At 50.7% G+C, this 19,578-nt stretch overlaps 1 protein-coding gene across 1 annotated transcript in view; it reads right to left on the bottom strand.

Moving 5' to 3' along the window:
- Positions 1-18,322, bottom strand: part of tonsl (tonsoku like, DNA repair protein) — a 34,647-nt gene extending 16,325 nt beyond the window's left edge. Inside the window, exons 1-12 of the mRNA XM_033039307.1 lie at positions 18,255-18,322; positions 17,591-17,686; positions 13,895-14,037; positions 11,406-11,589; positions 10,187-10,316; positions 8,431-8,602; positions 7,112-7,226; positions 6,525-6,670; positions 5,738-5,890; positions 4,680-4,805; positions 1,664-1,844; positions 461-519 (exon numbers count right to left, since the gene is read on the bottom strand). Of these exons, the coding sequence (XP_032895198.1) occupies positions 461-519; positions 1,664-1,844; positions 4,680-4,805; positions 5,738-5,890; positions 6,525-6,670; positions 7,112-7,226; positions 8,431-8,602; positions 10,187-10,316; positions 11,406-11,589; positions 13,895-14,037; positions 17,591-17,686; positions 18,255-18,285 (1,536 nt within the window). The 5' untranslated portion in view covers positions 18,286-18,322. The remainder of the gene's footprint in view (positions 1-460; positions 520-1,663; positions 1,845-4,679; positions 4,806-5,737; positions 5,891-6,524; positions 6,671-7,111; positions 7,227-8,430; positions 8,603-10,186; positions 10,317-11,405; positions 11,590-13,894; positions 14,038-17,590; positions 17,687-18,254) is intronic.
- Positions 18,323-19,578: the final 1,256 nt, after the last annotated feature.

Genomic DNA, 19,578 nt, shown 5'->3' on the forward strand with positions numbered 1-19,578 from the left:
GGAGTTAGATGTGGCCCTTGTGGCTAAAGGGATCAGGGGGTATGGAGAGAAGGCAGGTACGGGATACTGAGTTGGATGATCAGCCATGATCATATTGAATGGCGGTGCAGGCTCGAAGGGCCGAATAGCCTACTCCTGCACCTATTTTCTATGTTTCTATATGTTTATATAAAAATATATATCTGTGTGTTATTGGATAAGCAGGCCCGTTAGGCTGCAGCATGCATTTCATTGTTCTATTCTTGCTGCATATGACAATTAAACTGACTAGGGTTCTCTCTGGTGTTGGGTTCATTCAAACCAGAGATTGGGAACTGAGGCATTTGAGGACATTGCAGGAAAGTGGCCATGAGGCAGCACAGGCTCAAGGGGCAGAGCGGCCCATTGCTGCGTCTGTCTGTTGCGATGCAACAGTGAACCACTGCAGGGGGAATGTAGAGGAGGGTTTAGAATTACTCACTTGATTTATCTTCCTCCGTCCCGAGACAGGCTTATCATAACCTTCAATGTCTTCGTCATCTGAAAGTAGAACACAGCTGATATATCCACACCGACCAACATCACCTCCCCATCTGGCTCCACCCAACACCAACCAGTCTCTATCCCCACCCCTCCCACCTGCTGCAATACTTTGCCTTCCCTCTCATGATCATGTTGTAGGAGCAGAATTACGCCATTCGGCCCATCATGTCTACGCCACCATTCAATCATGGCTGATCTATCTTTCCCTCTCAACCCCATTCTCCTGCCTTCTCCCCAGAACCTTTGACACCCTTCCTAATAAAACAAAAACAAAAGACACTTGGACTGCTACATGAATAGGAAAGGTTGAGAGGGATATGGCAGGTAAGACTAGCTTAGATGGGGCATGTTGGTCAACATGGACAAGTTGGGCCGTAAGGCCTGTTTCCGTGCTGGATGACTCGAACTGATGCGCTGCAATGGTGAGAACTATATTCTGCACTCTCTTCTCCTTTACTCTACCAATTGTGCTTGATTTTGACTCAATTGTATTTATTATTATACAAATAATATGTAATATCTGATCTGTTTGGAGAGCATGCAAAACGGAGCTTTGTACTATATCTCGGTACACGTGACATAAGATCTCCATTGACAGTCTTAGGAATTTCTTTAGTCAGAGGGTGGTGAACCTGTGGAATTCATTACCATAGGCTGTAGAGGCCAAGTCATTGCGCATTTTTAAGGTAGAGATTGATAGATTCTTGATTAGTACAGGTGTGAAGGATTATGGGGAGAAGGGTTAGGAGAGAAAGTTCAGCCATGATTGAACGGCGGAGTACATTTGACGGGCCGAATGGCCTAATTCTTCTCTTGTTACATGACTTATGGTGGAGGCAAATAAAATATGATAATGGCATTTAAGAGTCTTTTAGCTAGCCAGATGGATATGCAGAGTGGGGGGGGGATGTGGATCATGTGAAGGCAGAGGAGATTAGTTTAACGGCATCAAATTCGGCAGGGACATTGTGGGCCAAAGGGCCAGTTCCTGTGCTGTTCTACAGAAATGCCTGAGGCATGGGAACACGTCCTGCCCAACACAACTTGCTCCTGCTCATACATCCGTGCGTAAGAGGTACAGCCAAGCCCTGGGATGGAGGGGACCTGCACTCAGCACGGCGCCGCGCTGGACTGCTCGTACCGCTCTCTGAGAGCTCCAGCTCACTGTCCTCCAGGGGCTCGCTGTTCTCCACCTCCTCCGCCTCGCTCTCCTCCCCGCTCTCGCCGCTCTGCTGCAGCTCCTGTAGCTGGGCCAGGGTGGCGCCGGCCTCGGGGTGACCTCCCTTCTGCTGCACCGAATGAAGAAGCTTCAGCACCTGAGCCTGTGGGCAGGAGGAGATAACGTTACACCCTGAGCACGACAAGGTGTGGCATCTGCAACGTCAACCCATGCAGGACCTTCACAGTGGATGGCAGGGCTCTGGGGAGTGTTAAGAGCAGAGGGATCTAAGAGTGTAGGTACACAGTGAATGGCAGGACTCTGGGAGAGTGTGGTGGAGCAGAGGGATCTGGGAGAGCAGGAACACAGTTCCCGGAAAATGGCGTCACATAGGCTGGTAAAGGCTTTCGCTACATTGGCCTTTGGTCAGGGAGCTGAATTTTTAAGCTGGGATGTTGTTACAGTTGTGCAAGGTGCGGGCAAGCCTCGTTTGGAGTATTATATTTAGTATTTGTCACCCTGCTATAGGAAGGATGCCGTTAAGCTGGAAAAGGTGCAGAGATTTACTAGGATGTTGCCAGAACTTATGGGCCGAGCTAAAGGGAGAGGTTGGGCACGCTAGGACTTTATATATTCAGGAGGCTGAGGAGTGATCTTACAGAGGTGTATAAAATCACGGTGGGGAATAGATAGGGTGAATGGACAAGATCTTTTTCCCAGGGTTGGGGAATCAAGAACCAGAGGGCTTCGGGCCATCCGCATAAACACATTGGTTCAAAAAGCTGGTCAGAGAGTGGGGATCCTGTGAGGAGCTACTAAAACCTCGGACACTCCAAGAACCCTCCACCATAAACACGCTATGACTCAGGAGTGCGATGGGACATTCTCCACTTAACTGTGTGAGCAGCTCCAACAACACTTGAGAAGCTCGACACCGACCCTGACAAAGCATCGGCTGGATCACCCTTCCCCCCCCAAACTCCCAATCCACCCCCCCAACTCCCCATCCATCCTCCTCCACACCCCCCCTTCCCACTCCCCACCCACCCTCCTCAACACTGACACACAGTGGCTACAGAACACAATGCGGTTACTCACCCAGGCTACGCTGACAGCACCTCTCAAATCCACCACCCCTCACGGCCCAGACACCACCACCTGGAGGTTCCCTCCGCCTCACGAGCCGTACTGAGTTGGTCTATCCCCGTTCCTGCATTGCCACCGGGTCTAAATCCTAGAATTCCCTCCCCATCAGCACCACAGGGCCCCCCACCGCAGGATAGCAGCGGTTCAAGGCAACACCTCAACTTCTCACAGGGAAGGCAGTGATGTGATAAATGCAAGATGTTCACTGTTCAAAAAACAGAATCATACAGCATCGAGACATGCACTTCATTCCAAATTCATGCAGACCTGGATGCACTAGTCCTACTGGCCTATCTTCCTCTAAACCTTTTCCAATGCTTGTCCAAGTGCCTTTTAAATATTGTTATAGTACCTGCCTCAAACTCCTCTTCTGGCAATTCATTCCATCCACCCACCACCCTGTGTGAAAACATTGGCCCTCAGTTCCTATTATATCTTCCCCCTCTCACCTTAAATCTAAGCCCTCTGGTTCTTGATTCCCCTACCCTGGGTAAAATACACTGTGCATTCACCCTATCTATTCCCCTATTGATTTTATACATCTCTATAAGATCACCCCTCATCCTCCTGTGCTCAAGGAATATAGTCCTAGCCTGCCCGGCCTTTCCCTATAGCTCAGGGCCTCAAGGCCTGGCAACACCCTTGTAAATCTTCTCCGCACCCTTTCCAGCTAAATGGCATCTTTCGTACAGCAGGGTGATCTAAACTGAACACAATACTCCAAATGCAGCCTCACCTATGTCTTGTACATCTGTAACATAACATCCAAACTTCGAAACTCAAAAGCTTTTTCAACTAGCCTATCAACCTGCGAGGCCATTTTCAGGGAAATATGTACCTCTGCTCATAGTTAAATGAGTTAACTATTACCAGCATCCTGGGATCTTGCTGAAAGGTCAGCAAGGAGGAGGGTCAGCTGCTGTGCACAGAGGGTAGGTTGGGTAGACATAAAAGGCTGGAGTAACTCAGCAGGACAGGCAGCATCTCTGGAGAGAAGGAACCGGTGACGTTTCATAAGGGCATAAAGATAGGAGCAGAATTAGGCCATTCAGCCTATCTACTCTGCCATTCATTCATGACTGATCCATATCTCCCTCCTAATCCCATTCTCCTCATGTCTCGGATGTTTGGATGTTATGTTATGTCTTCTCCCCATAACCCCCGAAACACATACTAAAGGGCCGTGTCTCACAAATCAGAGCTTTTCAAAGAGGTCACCAAGAGGATTGTCGAGGGCAGGGTAGTGGATGATGTCTATGAACTTCAGCAAGGCCTTTGACAAGGTCCTGCATGGTGGCTAGTATGTGATCTAACCCGCATGGAAGGTTAGATCACATGGGATCCAGGGAGAGTTGCCAATTTGATGTAGAATAAGTCTGATAGTAGAATTAGATAGTAGAATTAGGCCATTCTGCCCATCAAGTCTGCACCGCCATTCAATCATGGCCAATCTATCTCTCTCTTTTAACCCCATTCTCCTGTCTTCTCCCCATAACCTCTGACACCTACGCCTATCAAGAATCTATCAATCTCCACCTTAAAATAATCCATTGACTTGACCCCCACAGCCTTCTGTGGCAAAGGATCCCACAGATTCACCATCCTCTGACTAAAGAAATTTAGTCCTTTAATTCTGAGGCTATGACCTCTAGTCCTAGATTCTCCCAGTAGTGGAAACATCCTCTCCACACCCATTCTATCCAAGCCTTTCACCATTCAGTCAGCTTCAATGAGGTCCCATCTCACTCTTCTAAACCTTCGGGTCGAGACCCTTCTTCAGACTGTAGGTTGCATATCAGTTGAGTGTGAAGTGGGCTGTGTCAGAGCTGGGGTGGCCGGAGCAGCATCTTACCTGTAGTGAGGTGATGCGAGCCTGCTCAGCGCACTGCAGTGCCTTGCCGTAGCACTCCTCCAGCTCAGTGTAGGGGCAGCCACACTCTTCCTTGACCATCGCCACGTTCAACCAGGTCTTGCACTCCTGTAACCACGGACAATGTTAGGCAGTCCGCGCTCAGCATGTGCAAAGACAAAACACCCCCAACTCTGTTAATTCTCACCAATCTTGCTCCCACCAACTTGTACAGATGCACTGGGCTACATCCACAACTTATGGAAGGACCGTTCAGAAGCCGGATAACAGAGAGGAAGAAGCTGTTCCTGTGTCTGTTCCAAGCTTCTGTGCCTTCAGACGGAAGGGAGCATCCTATCGGGACGCATCACAGGTTGCTTTGGGAATTATTTTTTATCTGCACTCTTTCGGTAACAGAAAAAATATATTCTGCACTTTCATTTCTCTTTTTCCACTACCTGTTGCTCTCATGTATAGGAAGGAACTACAGATGTTGGTTTAAACCGAAGATAAGCACAAAATGTATCGTATGATTTGACTGGACAGCACACATAATTTTTGACTGCAACTCCGTACACGTGTCAATAATAAACCCAAACCAGACCTGACATCATGTTTACAGAAGTTCCCCTTCTCACTGTATCCCATATTATTTGACCGGGAAAAACTGGTTTATTATCGTGTACTGAGATCACTTGGTTTTGCGTGCCATCGAGGCAAATCATACTGGTCTATTCCAACGGGAACCCCCAGGAGACACTGTCTACAACAGCGGGAATCCTTGGAGACACTGGCTATCCCAGCGGAAACTCCCAGAGACACTATCTACGGGAACCCCTGGAGACTGTCTACTCCAGCGGGAATCATTGGACACTCTGTCTACCCCAGTGGGAACCCCCGGAGACGATGTCTACACCAGTAGGAATCATTGGAGACGTTGTCTACCCCAGCGGGAATCATTGGACACTCTGTCTACTCTAGCAATGACCTCTACAGAATGTCTACACATAATGAGCGGTGAATAGCTGGAGACCCCCACCCCCCCCAGTGCGGAGCCTCACCTCCTTGGGGCTTCCACGCCGCAGAGCCAGCTCAGCCTGGTAGTGTTTCAAAGAGAGCTCGTACTCATTGAGGTCAGTAAAAGTGGTAGCCAGCGAGACGTGGATGACCCCCAGCTCCCGCTCCGGCTTCTGCAGCTCTTCCGCGTGGCTGAGCTAATGGAGGGAAGGCAGAGGAATCAGCAACAAGTGTGAGGGAAACGGGGCTCGAGTGGGGAGCAGAGAGCGTGTGACGGTGTGCGAGAGGGACGAAGGGAACGGCAGGGTGGGGGCACGAATGGGTGATGGAGCGCAATCAAGGGGGGGGGGGGAAATCAGGGGGATGGGGACAGTGACACGGGGGGGGGGGGGGGGGGGGAAGAGGGTTGAAGGGGACAGCAGAAAATGGAAAGAAGGCGGGGGTGGTGGTGTAAGGTTTGGGTGGTGGGGGGCATAAAGAAGACCGCAGAGGGAGCACGAAGGGGACGTTAGCTGCGGGGAGGGGGGGTGGGAAGGGGGTACGGCATGGAGGGGACGGCAAGTGGTTTAGCGCAATGGGGGGGACGGCAGGGGGGGGGCGGGAGTGGAGAGACTCCAGTGCTCCTTTGGGCACGTGGTCTATGGCAGCAGCTCACTCAGGGCTTGTTTCTGTTCTGCACAGCTCGATAACTGTGAATGATAGAACAGGGGTGAGAGGAAGAATGGTGGAATCTTGCTCTACATCGATGTATCGCCCCCCCCTCCCCCCCATGTGCTGACGTTCTGCTCTGGGGACTTACGGCCGGGTTGATCCAGACCCCGTCCCACGTACCTGCATCTGGTAGTAGTCGATGGCTTTTCTGTAGCTGTTCACCTTACAACACAAGTCGCCGAGTTGCTCGCACAGGCCCAGTGCATCCTGCTGCCCCTCCTCACCCAGCTCGGACAAGGCCTCCTCCAGCCGGCATCCCGACACAGCTGCAGTCAGGGCAGGGATGGGTTAGAGTAGGGGAATGTCCGGGGACTTGGCGCGCGCCATGGGGGGAGGCCGGGTGACCCAGTGAGGGACTTGGTTCTCAAGGTTGGGGAGGGAGCATGATCTGATAGCAGACTCTTTTATCAAAGAGTCACATTACTGAGTGCGTCGCTCCCTCACCGCCACTCCCACAGTGCTGCGTTCCCGCAGTACCACCACTCCCACAGTGCAGCACTCACTCTGTTCCGCCCCTCCACAGTGCGGCACTCCCTCACCCCCCCCCCCCCCCACAGTACGGCACTCCCTCAGTTCCACGCCTCCACAGTGCGGTGCTCCCTCAGTACCACACCTCCCTCCACGGAGCCGTCTCACTGCTGCAGCTCCAATCCCCTCAACACCGCCCTTCTCCACTCACTTTGACACCCAAGCAGGGAGCCACTCACCATTCTTGAGATTCCTCCTCACAATGTCGTGATCCGTCTGGTGTTGAGATCCCAGCTTAAACGCCTTCCTCAGTGAGCGTTTGGCAGCCACAAAATCTCCAAGGGTCAGTAAAGCCTGGCACAGGGGAGAGACAAGATAGGCTGCGTAACTAATAGAATAGTGCGGCACAGGAATAGGCCATTCAGCCCACAATGTCTATGTTCAAACATGATGCCAGATTAATCTAATGTCCTCTGCCAGCGCATGATCCATATCCCTCCATATCCATGTGCATATGTAAAAGTCTCTTAAACACCACTATCGTATCTGCATCCACACCGCCACTGGAGCATGATCCAGGCACACAACCATCCTCTGTGCAAGAACCAGAGAGGAGGATAAAGGGAGTCAGTGACAGAGGTCATGAAAGCAAGGGCCTGTACGAGTGTGAATCGGGGTTTTACCTTCCGTGCCCTGAGTGTTGGCTACTCGAGGCAACCCGGGGCACACAGGCTGAAGGTAGCGGGGCGATGACAGGAACGATGGATCGCTGGACGGTTTCAGACAGAGACGATGGCTGGAGACCCTGCAGCAGCCTGGAGCTCGCCTGGATCGGCTCTGCTACAGAAGGCCAAGCATGTGGACTGGGCTGGACTTTGAAAATGGCACCAAAATTCAGCGACTCTTACATTTGGTCTCAGGGAAAAGGTCCATGTAGCCTTGCAGGTCAGTCGCCCAAGGAAGGACCTAGGCTAAAACAGAAGGGAGATTGTCCTGGCCAGAAAATGTGAGCAGCAGCGGGAGACAGCAGCAGGGATAACGACAGGGTTTGTAATAAGTAGCCTGTGACTGGTTGGTCGGTGCTGGGCTGCAGTATTCGGATTGTATAATGGGATGACAAGCCTCGTGTCCTGAGTGTAGGTGGTACTGACACTCAGCCGTGCCTCTCTCCCACACCACCCTGACCATGAGAGGGAAAATAGATCGCCCATGATCGAATGGCGGAGTAGAATCGATGGGTTGGATGGCCTAATTCTGCTCCAATGTCTTATGATCACTGATGCCATCGGGAAAAATGTCTGAAAATTGTGACCTCCAGGTTCTGTGCTAGCTTTCCCCCCCCCCCCAACAACTATCAGGTTCTTAAAAACTACAAACACCAACTAGGCCACAAAATGCTTTGGTCACACAAGGATTTGGTTTTGTTTAAGACATATATTTTTTTATATCATGAACTTTCTTTTTGTTTATCGTGTTACCCATGAGCACTGTGTATACAGACCTCTAAGCTGCTGCAATTAACAATGTGTTGACAATTAAACACTTGACACTCACTCACCTGCCCGATGCTGCTGAAACACTCGCTCTCCATCAACTTCTCCTTCATCTTCCTGGCACAATCCTTGGCTGCTTCGAAGCAGCGCATGGCCCTGGTGTGCTCACCATTGCGACAGTGGATGCTGCCCAGATTGAAGTTGGCCCGGTATAGATCCTCGTACAGTTTGTTCTGCCTGGAGGACAACACGAGCATGTTTAACAGCAAGCGGAATGGTCTCTTTCTGTGCCGCAACCCAACATTATCTGGGCTGGAAACAAAACCAATACCAGAAACAGGTGGACAGGGTGATGAAGGCAGCCTTAGGCATGCTTGTCTTCAGTGGGAAAGAGAATGATTATAACAGTTGGAACATCATGATGTAGCTGTTGGTGAGACCACACTTGCAGAACTCTGTGCAGTTCTGGTCGCCCAGCTACAGGAAGGATGCCATCAGTTGGAAAGGGTGCAGAAGAGATGCATCAGGATGTTGCCTGGGCTTGTGGGATCAAGTTATAGGGAGAGGGTGGGACTTTTTTACTTTCAAGTGTAGGGGTGACCTTATTGAGGTGTACAAAATCATAAGGGGACATGGTGGATAAAGTCAACCTCAGTTTTTCCCAGGGTAGAAGATTTTAAAACTAGAGGATATAGGCTTAAAGGGCCTATGCCCACTGTACGAGGTAATTCAAGAGTTCTCTCGAGTTTCCTCCGATCCGAACTCGGAGAATTATGGTAATAGCCGTTCGTAGGTACTCGGGGCTCTCGTGGACATTTTTCACACTGTTGAAAAAAACTTCACGAGCTTACCGCGTTTCCCGAGTACCTGCCGTTAGCGTTACGAGCCGCTAAGAGACGTCCCAAGCTCCGATGTACCCGCTACGTACATTCTACGTGCTTACCACTAGCTCGATTTTTTTTTAAAAACTCGGGAGAGCTCTTGTGTAAACTCGTATAGTGGGACAGGCCCTTAAGGTGAGAAGGGAGAGATTTAAGAGGGAGCTCATGGCAACTGTTTCACTCAGAGGGTAATCCATATCTGAAATGAGCTGCCAGTGGAAGCAGTAGAAACGGATACAATTACGATTTTAAGAAGTTTAGACCAATACATGGATAGGAAGGGTTTACAGGGACATGGACCATAATGCAGGGAAATAGGACTAGCCCAGCATGCTAACTTGGTCAGCATGGACGAGGTGGACCTATGGGCCTGTTCCTTGTTGTACTTTTCTATGAGTTACCTAGTCAATCCCCGACAGTGCATTGTGCCAGGGATAAGCTGGGTAACTCATAGAACATAGAACAGGACAGCACAGAAACAGTGCTTTTGGCCCACCATGTCTGTGCCGAACATTATGCCATATGTTACTGATCCTTGGAGAATTTGCAGATGGTCTGACATGCAAATGGTTGTGATGAAAAGTCGCCGTGGAGACATTGACCCTGCTTCTCCACACATGCCGTCCAACCTGCCCAGTTCTCCGTAAACCACCACGGGAGCCAGAGTGGTAATCCTGCTGGGGAGAGGTGAAGGGAGTTTGGGGCGGGATCTGCTCACATTTCCGGGAACTACCGGATTTTGTATCGGGATGGTGTTGCCACCTGATGGGATGGATGGGAGGGAGGTGGACCTTGTACAACTCGGCGAAGGTGCAGATGGTCAGACGCGGTTAGCTCGGGCAAACGCATGAGGTGTGAGCGGCGGGAGGGATGGCGTTCACCGCGCCACACACACACGCACACACACGAGCCCAGCCCAGGGTCCATGCCCACAACTTACTCGGCGATGTAGATGCTCTTACGGATGTAGCGGTCGCATCTGAGTGGGTCCTTTGTGATGTCGAAGAGGAAGCCCAAGTTGAGGTAGAGCCTGGCTCGCATCTCGCTTAGCTCATGCTGGGAGACCTTGCCTGTTGGGGAGAGAACAAGAGCAACACAGATGGACAGGCGGTAAGGAGTATGGACTGCATTCTTGCCCTCAGCGGTCGGGGTAACCAACATTACAGTCGGGATGTGACGATGCAGCTGCCTAAAGCTTTGGTCAGTCCACATTAGCTGCAACACAAAGAGGAAAATGCAAGCTTTGGAGAGGGTGCAGAATAGTCTCACCAGGTAACATCCTCTAACCTCATCTACTGCATTTGCTGTCGCGATGTGATCTCCTCTAAAACGCACACACTAAATGTCAATACCGTGAGTGATGAAGGCTAATGAACCAAAGGTTAAGAATGCTTTCAGTTCATTGGCCATCAGTCAAACTAATGAGTATAGAAATTGGGATGTTGTGTTGCAGTCGTCAACATTGGTGAGGTTGCATTTGGAGTATTGTGTTGAGTTTTAGTCACCTTGATATAGGAAGGATGTCTTGAAGCTGGGGTATGGATTATGCCCAGAAAGACAAGAGATGGTCTTGGCTTCATGTTCGGCATAGAAATTGTGGCCCAAAGATCCTGTTTTAATCTCGTATTGTTCGAAGAAAATGGGTAATGAGGATTTGAGGGTTGGGTATCAAATAAGGAGTAAAATGGGAAGGCTGGAGGGGGATCAGACAGAGAGTTGTGGGAGCACTGGGAGTGTGTGGGTTACCTGAAACTGGAGAAATCTTGCTGTTGGGTTGAAAAACTACGAGGCAGAATATGACGTGAAAGTCCAGACCCAAAATGTTGCCTGACCCACTCAGTTACATCAGCACATTTTGTGTTTTGCTCAAGATTTCAGCACCTTGTGGCTCAGAGCTGCATCTCCAGTTTGTGTTGGGCTTCACGCCGGCAGTGGAGAAGGATAGGTGCGTGTGGGAATGGGATACAGCAAGAAGCTTGGGGTAGGTTTTACAGACAGACATCAGGAGCACCACAAAATGTAGAGGGAATGGAAAGACGGCATTTCGGGTTGGGACACTTATTCAGGGTCCATTTGACTATGATTTGATTGAGTAGCACAAAATAACAGCTTTACACAGTGTCTCGGTACACGTGACAATAATTAAACAACACCAATACCTTGCAATTTGTTCTCGACAATAGCCATGCTTTTCCGGAAAGCATTCTCTGCCTCCTGCAGCGACTCATTTGACTGGTTGGTTTCATAGCTGAAGAGGTAGGTCCGGCCAATGGTAGCCCAGGCTCGCTGTTCCTCTACGTGATTGGCCACAGAGCGGGCCAACTGCAGGTGCTTGCGCTGGTGCTGTGGAGAAGAGTGGAGATTTCACGCATGCTGTCAGCGGCCACACTAAATGCCAGCACCATCGCTCGAGCAGGTGATCCACTCTCTGCTCCCTCCCTTCAGCCGCTGAAGGGACAGTGCAATGGAATTGGAGCTTCTACTGACGGGGGAGTCTACCTGGGGCAAATGCCTAAAATTATAGCCCAATGGGCTTAGGCTGTTCACAAAACACTTATTCCACAGCTATCCCTCTACATCTTTCCTATCCATGTACCTGCCCAAATGTATTTTAAATGTATCTGCCTCAACTATCTCCTACAGCAGCTCATTCCATATACCCACCACCATTTGTGAAAAAGTTGCTCCTTGGGTTCCTATTAAATCTTTCCCCTCTCACATTACACCTATGCCCTCTATTTCTAGATTCTCCTATTCTGGGAAAAGGACTGACCTTATATATGCCCTCATGATTTAATGAACCTCTACAAAGTCACCCCTCAGCCTCCTGCACTCCAGGGATTACAGTCCCAGTCTATCCAGTCTCATCCTGTAGCTCAAGCCGTCCAGGCCTGTTATCATCATTGTGCATCTTTTCTGTGACCGCGCAGAGGAGCGCGATGAATAGGCCATTCTTGCATCTGCCGATTGCAACAAAGGCAGAGCTCAGGTACGGACTGAGTATATTGAATGGCGGGCAGTGTGCCAATGTCCCCGGCCAGCAGCTTTCTGAGAACAGAGCCTGGCACCACCTGTGGCAAAAGTCAGTGCCAATGCCCAGATACCGTATTGGGATAGTTACATAGTACATCACAGCACAGGAACAGGTCTTTTCGCACACATATGTCCATGCCAAACATGTAGCCAAGTAAAAAACAAAACCTGTGGTCCAAGTCCACAGTTCTCTGAAAATGACAACATAGGTAGATAGAGTGGTAAAGCCGGTAACAGTATGCTTGCCTCCATCAGTCATGGCATTGAATATAGGTCAGGAAGTCATGTTGCACCTTTACAAAACTTTGGTGAGGCTGCATTTGGCGTAGTGTGTGCTGAACATGATGCCGTTAAGACTAATCTCCTCTTGCTTCACGTGATCTATATCCCTCCTTTCCCTGTACATCCGTATACCTATCTTCTAAAAGCCTCTTAAACACCACTATAGTATCTGCCTCCATCACCACCCCGGGCTGTGAATTCCAGGCACCCACCACTCTGTAAAAAAAAATTTAACCTGCGCATTATTTTTAAACTTTGTTCTTGCCTTAAAACTATGGCCTTTAGTCTTTTGACATTTCCACCATGGGAGTAAGGTTCTGTGTTGAGCCTATCCTGTTCCTCATAATTTTGTAAAGGTCTCCCCTCAGTCTCTGACGTTCCTGAGCAAACAAAGTTTGCTACCCTATCCTTATAGCTAATACCCCCTCGACAGCATCCCGATAAACCTCCTCTGCACCCTCTCCAAACTCCACATCCTTCCTGTAAAGGGACAACCAGAACTGTACACAATACTCCATGTCACCTCATCAATATCTTATAGAGCTGCGTCATGTCTTCCTGACTCTTATACTTAATGCCCTGACTGATGAAAGCAAGCAGGCCATACACCTCTTTACACACTATCTACTTTTGTAGCCACTTTCAGGCAGTGATAGACCCAAAGATCCCTCAATACATCAATGCTGTTAAGGGTCTTGGTATTAAATGTACTTTATCCTCCTACCTTTGACCTCCCAAGATGCAACACCTCACATTTTCCCAGTTTTGAACTTCACCTGCCATTTCTCTGACCATATCTGTCATCGACCTATAACCCACTGTATAATTTGAGTCTGAAGAAGGGTTTCGGCCCGAAACGTTGCCTATTTCCTTCGCTCCATAGATGCTGCCTCACCCGCTGAGTTTCTCCAGCACCTTTGTCTACCTTCGTATAACTTGACAGCCTTCCTCACTGTCTGCAGCTCCACCAATTGGCAACCTGCACTTTTCCACCATTACCCTCCTACAGGGTAAACCATTTCTGAATCCAAACCACCTAGTGCAAAAGATATTTGGATTTGCCTTGCAGAGCTTGGATTTCCAGGATGGCAGGGTCCAGGGAGCTGTACATGTGGCCCTATCCCAGCAGGAGTGGGCAACAGAGACATCTGGTGCGCAACTCCAAGGCACTTCCAGCCATCACACCCAGCCCAGTCTGTGTGTCTGAAAGGTCCATCGGTGCTCTCCACAGCCGCTGCCCGGTGTGTTGAGGATTTTCCCAGATTTCCATATTTACTGCAGACCCTTTCCCCCAGAACGTCCGTGACGCAGGGCAATCCCCCCACCCTCGTACCTCCAGTGCCGCCGGGTAGCACCCCATCTCCGCATGGCACTCTCCGATCCTCCGGTTGGCAACTGCGCAGCCAATCACATCTTTCAGTACTTCTGACAGCTGTAGCTCCTGCCGGTGCTCCTCAATGGCCTTCTGGAACTGACCTGGTGAGAGTGAACGGGTTACAGGGCAGGAGGGAAGTGGAGACAGCAGGGTCAAGCAATCTGTCTGCTCAAAGGTAATTATAGTCTTAAAGCAGAAATGAGCCCTGTTATGGTCCACATTGACCAGTTCCACAGCACAGGTTAAACCGTTCTCCACTCCACAGTCAAACAAAATAGTATCAGAGCAAGGAGAAGGCACTGATCAAAAATTGCCACTGGCAGAGGTGGTGGTGGAGGCAAGATCAGATAGTGGCATTTAAAAGGCTTTTAAATAGGCACATGGATATGCAGGGAATCGACCATAAGACATAAAAGCAGCATTAGGCCACTCAGCGCATTGCAATAATTTCCACCATATAATCATGACTGATCTATTTTTCCCTCTCAACCCCATTTACCTGTCTTTTCTCCGTAAATGTTGACACCCTTAATAATCAAGAATCTATCAAGCTCTGCTTTAAAAATACTCAATGATTTGGCCTCCACAGGTATCAGTGGCAATGATTTCCACAGTCACCAATCCTGGCTAAAGAAATTCCTCCTCATGTCCATTCTGTGCCCTCTGGTTCTGGAAACTCCCACTACTGGAAACATCCTTTCCACGTCCATTCGTTATCCAGTAGGTTTCAATGAGACCCACCCCCCCAACCTTCTAAACTCCAGGAAAGATATGGACCAAGTGCAGGCAGAGGAGATTCATTTAACTTGGCATGTTTGGCACATATATTGTGGGTTGAAGGCCTGTTCCTATGCTGTGCTGTTCTATAAAAGATTCTGGAGGAGCTCAGTGGAGGAACCCTGTGTAGCGGATGGATAGATGTTTCAGGTTGATACACTTCTTCGTCTTATGGAGTGGTGGGGGGGGGGGGGGGGGGGGGGAGGAAAGATGGAAAAGAGGGTTGGGGGCAATAGCTGGCAAATGATCTGTGGACCCAGGTGGGACGAGTGATTGACAGATGGGTAAAGGCGCGAAGAAGACAAAAGGGCGTCAGATAAAGAGAGGAGTGAAATGTAAAGCCGCAGGGAGGGGAAGGATATGGGTGGAAGGGAAAGGGGGGTGGTTTGGAGTGGGAAGATGGTGAATAAAAGGAAATAGGGTACTTAGTAATGGGAGATTAATGTATATAGGAGTGGAAAGGAGCAGAATGACAGGTGTGGTGATGGATGTTGGGGGAAATGTGATGGACATGGGGGGAATATGAGGGCATTGTTTGAAATTTGGAGAAGCCAATAACCATAGTTGTGTTGTTTTGTACTATGTTGCGTTGTAAGCTACCTAAGAAAGCACTGTTAGGCCTCTCACGTTTGCCTTTAAGTCATCAATTTCTTTAGGCCCGCACTCAGTCAATTCAGCCTTATAAGGAGACGAGTTATAAGGAGAAACTGGAAAGGCTGGGGGTGTTTTCACCAAATGGGTTGGAGGGGTGATCTTATAGAGATTTTAAAAATCATGAGGGGTATAACTAAGGTGGATGGTCAGATTTTCCCCCAGAGTAGTCCAGTCTAAAACTACAGGGCATAGGCTTCAGGTGAGAGAGAAAGATTTAAAGGGGACCTGAGCGTCAACTTTTTTGAACAGAGGGTGGTGGATATGACACGATCTGTCAGAGAAAGCTGTAGAGTCAGGTACAAATATAATTTTTCAAAGACATGTGTACAAATAAATGGACAGCATAGAGGTTTATGGGCTAAATGGGACTTGTCCAGTTTGGCAGCTTGTTCAGCATGGGCAGGTGGGCCAAGGGCTACGACAAAGGGCTGTACAGCTCTAGGACAATTAGAGTTTAAATGACAATTGGACAGGCATGGATTGGAAAGATTTAGAGGGATTTGAGCCAAATGTTGTTAAAACTCAGGAAATCACTTTGGTCAGCATAGGTTGATTTCACGAAAGGTCACTGGAGCGTAAATCCCCACTCACGTGACCGAAAATTTTAACTGGGGGACAAGCGTCACTTCCGGTACATGTTAGTGGATGGGAAAACACGCACTTTCACACCCGTTAAAAACATCGAAAACGGCCAGTTTTTGAGCTGCAATTAAATGAGCCAGTCGGGGTGACCGTGAGGAACAGCTACCTAAATTTACAGTCCAAAAAAAAGATAGAAACTAAGGTAAATACAAGAGCGAGCTGAAGGTGTAAAAAAGGCGGAAGTGCTAGCGGACTTTTTTCTTGGAGATTTAAAGATCCAAAATATCGGGAATTATCGCGTTTGCTCGCTGCATTTCATCAAAAGTGGCATTATTGACTTTTTATCTTTATTCATTTGTTATATGAAAAGTATTAAAAGTTAGAAACCAGTCAGTAAAATTGCAAAATCGCCCATGGTTCTCGGGTGGGTTTTAACATGCAAAATGAAAACGCTTCTGAAGCTCCATTTACCATTTAAATAATCGTAAGCTTGCATCTCAGTAAAATTTATTTCAAAACGCATTGATAGTTTACGATTATTTAAATGGTAAATGGAGCTTCAGAAGCGTTTTCATTTTGCATGTTAAAACCCATCCGAGAACCATGGGCGATTTTGCAATTTTACTGACGGGTTTCTAACTTTTAATACTTTTCATATAACAAATGAATAAAGATAAAAAGTCAATAATGCCACTTTTGATGAAATGCAGCGAGCAAACGCGATAATTCCCGATATTTTGGATCTTTAAATCTCCAAGAAAAAAGTCCGCTAGCACTTCCGCCTTTTTACACCTTCAGCTCGCTCTTGTATTTACCTTAGTTTCTATCTTTTTTTTGGACTGTAAATTTAGGTAGCTGTTCCTCACGGTCACCCCGACTGGCTCACTTAATTGCAGCTCAAAAACTGGCCTTTTTCGATGTTTTTAACGGGTGTGAAAGTGCGTGTTTTCCCATCCACTAACATGTACCGGAAGTGACGCTTGTCCCCCAGTTTAAATTTTCGGTCACGTGAGTGGGGATTTATGCTCCAGTGACCTTTCGTGAAATCACCCTATACATGAGTTGGGCTGAAGGGTCTGATTCTATCTTGTATAACTCTGGCAGATTCTGAGCCAAGACCAGGACAACTCACGAGATCCCAAAATCCGAGCCCCACATACACAGCCCAGCCTGGGCCCCCTATATCTCCCAGTGCAACCATCCCAGCACACCGCTCCAGACCAATGAACCATCTGCTCCCACCCCCTTCATTACCCTATTGACCCCCCTCCCATCACCCCCATCGTCCCCCTCTGTAACCCACCTCCTCTCTCGTCCCCATTGCCTGCCCCCTCTCATGCCCCATTGCCCTGCCGCTTGCTCCATCTAACCAAATCACCCATCCCAGTGACGCCGTCGCCCTGCCCCCTCTCCTGGCCCATTGCCCATCCCTGCTCTTGCTTCATCGACTATCTCCCCTTTCTTCCCATCTCCCATTGCCTCTCTCACTCCATCGTTAACCCCCCGATGACCCCCATCGCCAATCTCCCCCACTGTCACCCCGTTGCCCTGCGCCCCACTCTCGTCCTTCCCCCACTCTTGCCGTGTGCCAGACTCATACCCCCATCGCCCTTCCCCCACCCCCTGGTCTCCAGCACCCACCTTGTTTTGCCAGCACCTCGCCCAGTTGGTTGCACAGACTTGCCTCCTCCTTCAGGTTGTTGCTCTTCTGGGCCTTTAACTTGGCCTTTTCCAGGTCTGCAACACAGGCACATGGTGAGGAGGCCATTCTGCCCATCAAATCCCTGCTGGCTCTCCACACCACAACCTAAACCCACCACTCTAACCTCAGAATACATTTCATTCAACCCACAGGGACAAATGCACAGGGGACATTTGTCCCATTGAATCCATGCTGGCTCTCCATTTAAGTAAGTAAGTAAGTTTATTGGCCAAGTATTCACATACAAGGAATTTGCCTTGGTAACATGACATATAGTGACAGTTACGAAGGACTCAGAAAACACTAAACATTAATAATAATAAAACATCTCTCTGAATGCTCCTTCCTTTCCAACCCTCCCACTCCTGATGCCTCACAACTCCACTGTCTGCATAGAGTGGTACAGCATGGAATCAGGCCATTCAGCCCAACTCATCCATGCAACCTCTCTGCCTCCTCCCACCATCGCTTTGCCAGCTTGCCCAGGATCCCACAGAGGTGGGCATTACTGAGGGAGGGAGCGCCGCACTGTGGGAGGGGCGGTATTGAGGGAGCGCCGCGGTGAGGTGAGGCAGGGAGCGGGTGCGCACTGGGTCCACTCACGTTTCAGCTCCCGCTCCCGCTCTCCGCTCATCCTTGACCGCCCGGAGAACGAGGCCGCGCCGCCGCTGCCGCTGGGTGAGGGAGTGAGGGAGTGAGGGAGTGAGGGAGCGAGGGAGCGAGGGAGCGAGTGAGCGAGCGCGCGCCGCTGTTCAAAGTTTATAGAGGCGCTCTGCTATAGGATCTTTGCCTCTGGTCATCCGAGCCCGCGCTCCGCCGTCTCCGCCGCTCCCATTGGTTGACCGCGGGACAGACAGACAGACGGAGCTGCGGTCCCGCCCCCAGGCAGCGCGCGCGTCGGCGGTTGTGGAGGAAGCGCGCGCCCCCCTCTCCCCTCTCCCTCACTCTCTCCCCTCCCTCTCTCTCTCCCCTCTCCCCTCTCCCCTCTCCCCTCTCCCCTCTCCCCTCTCCCCTCTCCCCTCTCCCCTCCCTCTCCCCTCTCCCCTCTCCCCTCTCCCCTCTCCCCTCTCCCCTCTCCCCTCTCCCCTCTCCCCCCCCCCACTCTATCCCCTCCCCCCTCCCTCTCCCCTCTCCCCTCTCCCCTCTCCCCTCTCCCCTCTCCCCTCTCCCCTCTCCCCTCTCCCCTCTCCCCTCTCCCCTCTCCCCTCTCTCCCCCCTCCCCTCTCCCCTCTCCCCCCCCACTCTATCCCCTCCCCCCCTCCCCCTCCCTCTCCCCTCTCCCCTCTCCCCTCCCCCTCCCCCTCCCTCTCCCTCACTCTCTCCCCTCACTCTCATCCCCTCCCCCCCCTCTCCCCTCCCTCTCGTCCCCCCCCACCTCTATCCCTCTCCCCCCCTCCCCCTCCCCCTCTCCCCCCGTCACTCTCGCCCTCCACCCTCTCCCCTCCTCTCTCGACCCTCCCCCCCTCCCTCTCCACTCCCCTCCCCCTCTCCCCTCACTCTCTCCCTCCCCCCCTCCCTCTCCCCTCACCTCTCCCCCCTCCCCCCCTCTCCCCCTCCCCCTCCCCTCTCCCCTCCCACTCCCCCTCCCCTCTCCCCCCCTCTCCCCTCCCCCTCCCCCTCTCTCCCCTCTCCCCTCCCCCTCTCCCCTCGCCCCCCTCCCCCTCCTCTCCTCTCTCGCTCCTCCCCCTCCCCCCTCTCCCCTCTCCCCCTCCCTCTCCCCCCTCCCCCTCTCTCCCCTCCCCCCTCTCCCCCTCCTCTCTCTCCTCCCCTCCCCTCCCCCTCTCTCCCTCCTTCTCCCCTCCCCCTCTCCGTCCTCCCACTCTCTCTCCCCTCCCCCTCTCCCCTCCCCCTCTCCCCTCCTTCTCTCCCTCCCCTCTCTCTTTCTACCTCTTCCCCTCCCTCTCCCCCCTCTCTATCTTTCCTCTCT

The sequence above is a fragment of the Amblyraja radiata genome, chromosome 2 (assembly GCF_010909765.2).
Source record: "Amblyraja radiata isolate CabotCenter1 chromosome 2, sAmbRad1.1.pri, whole genome shotgun sequence".
Lineage (NCBI taxonomy): Eukaryota > Metazoa > Chordata > Chondrichthyes > Rajiformes > Rajidae > Amblyraja > Amblyraja radiata.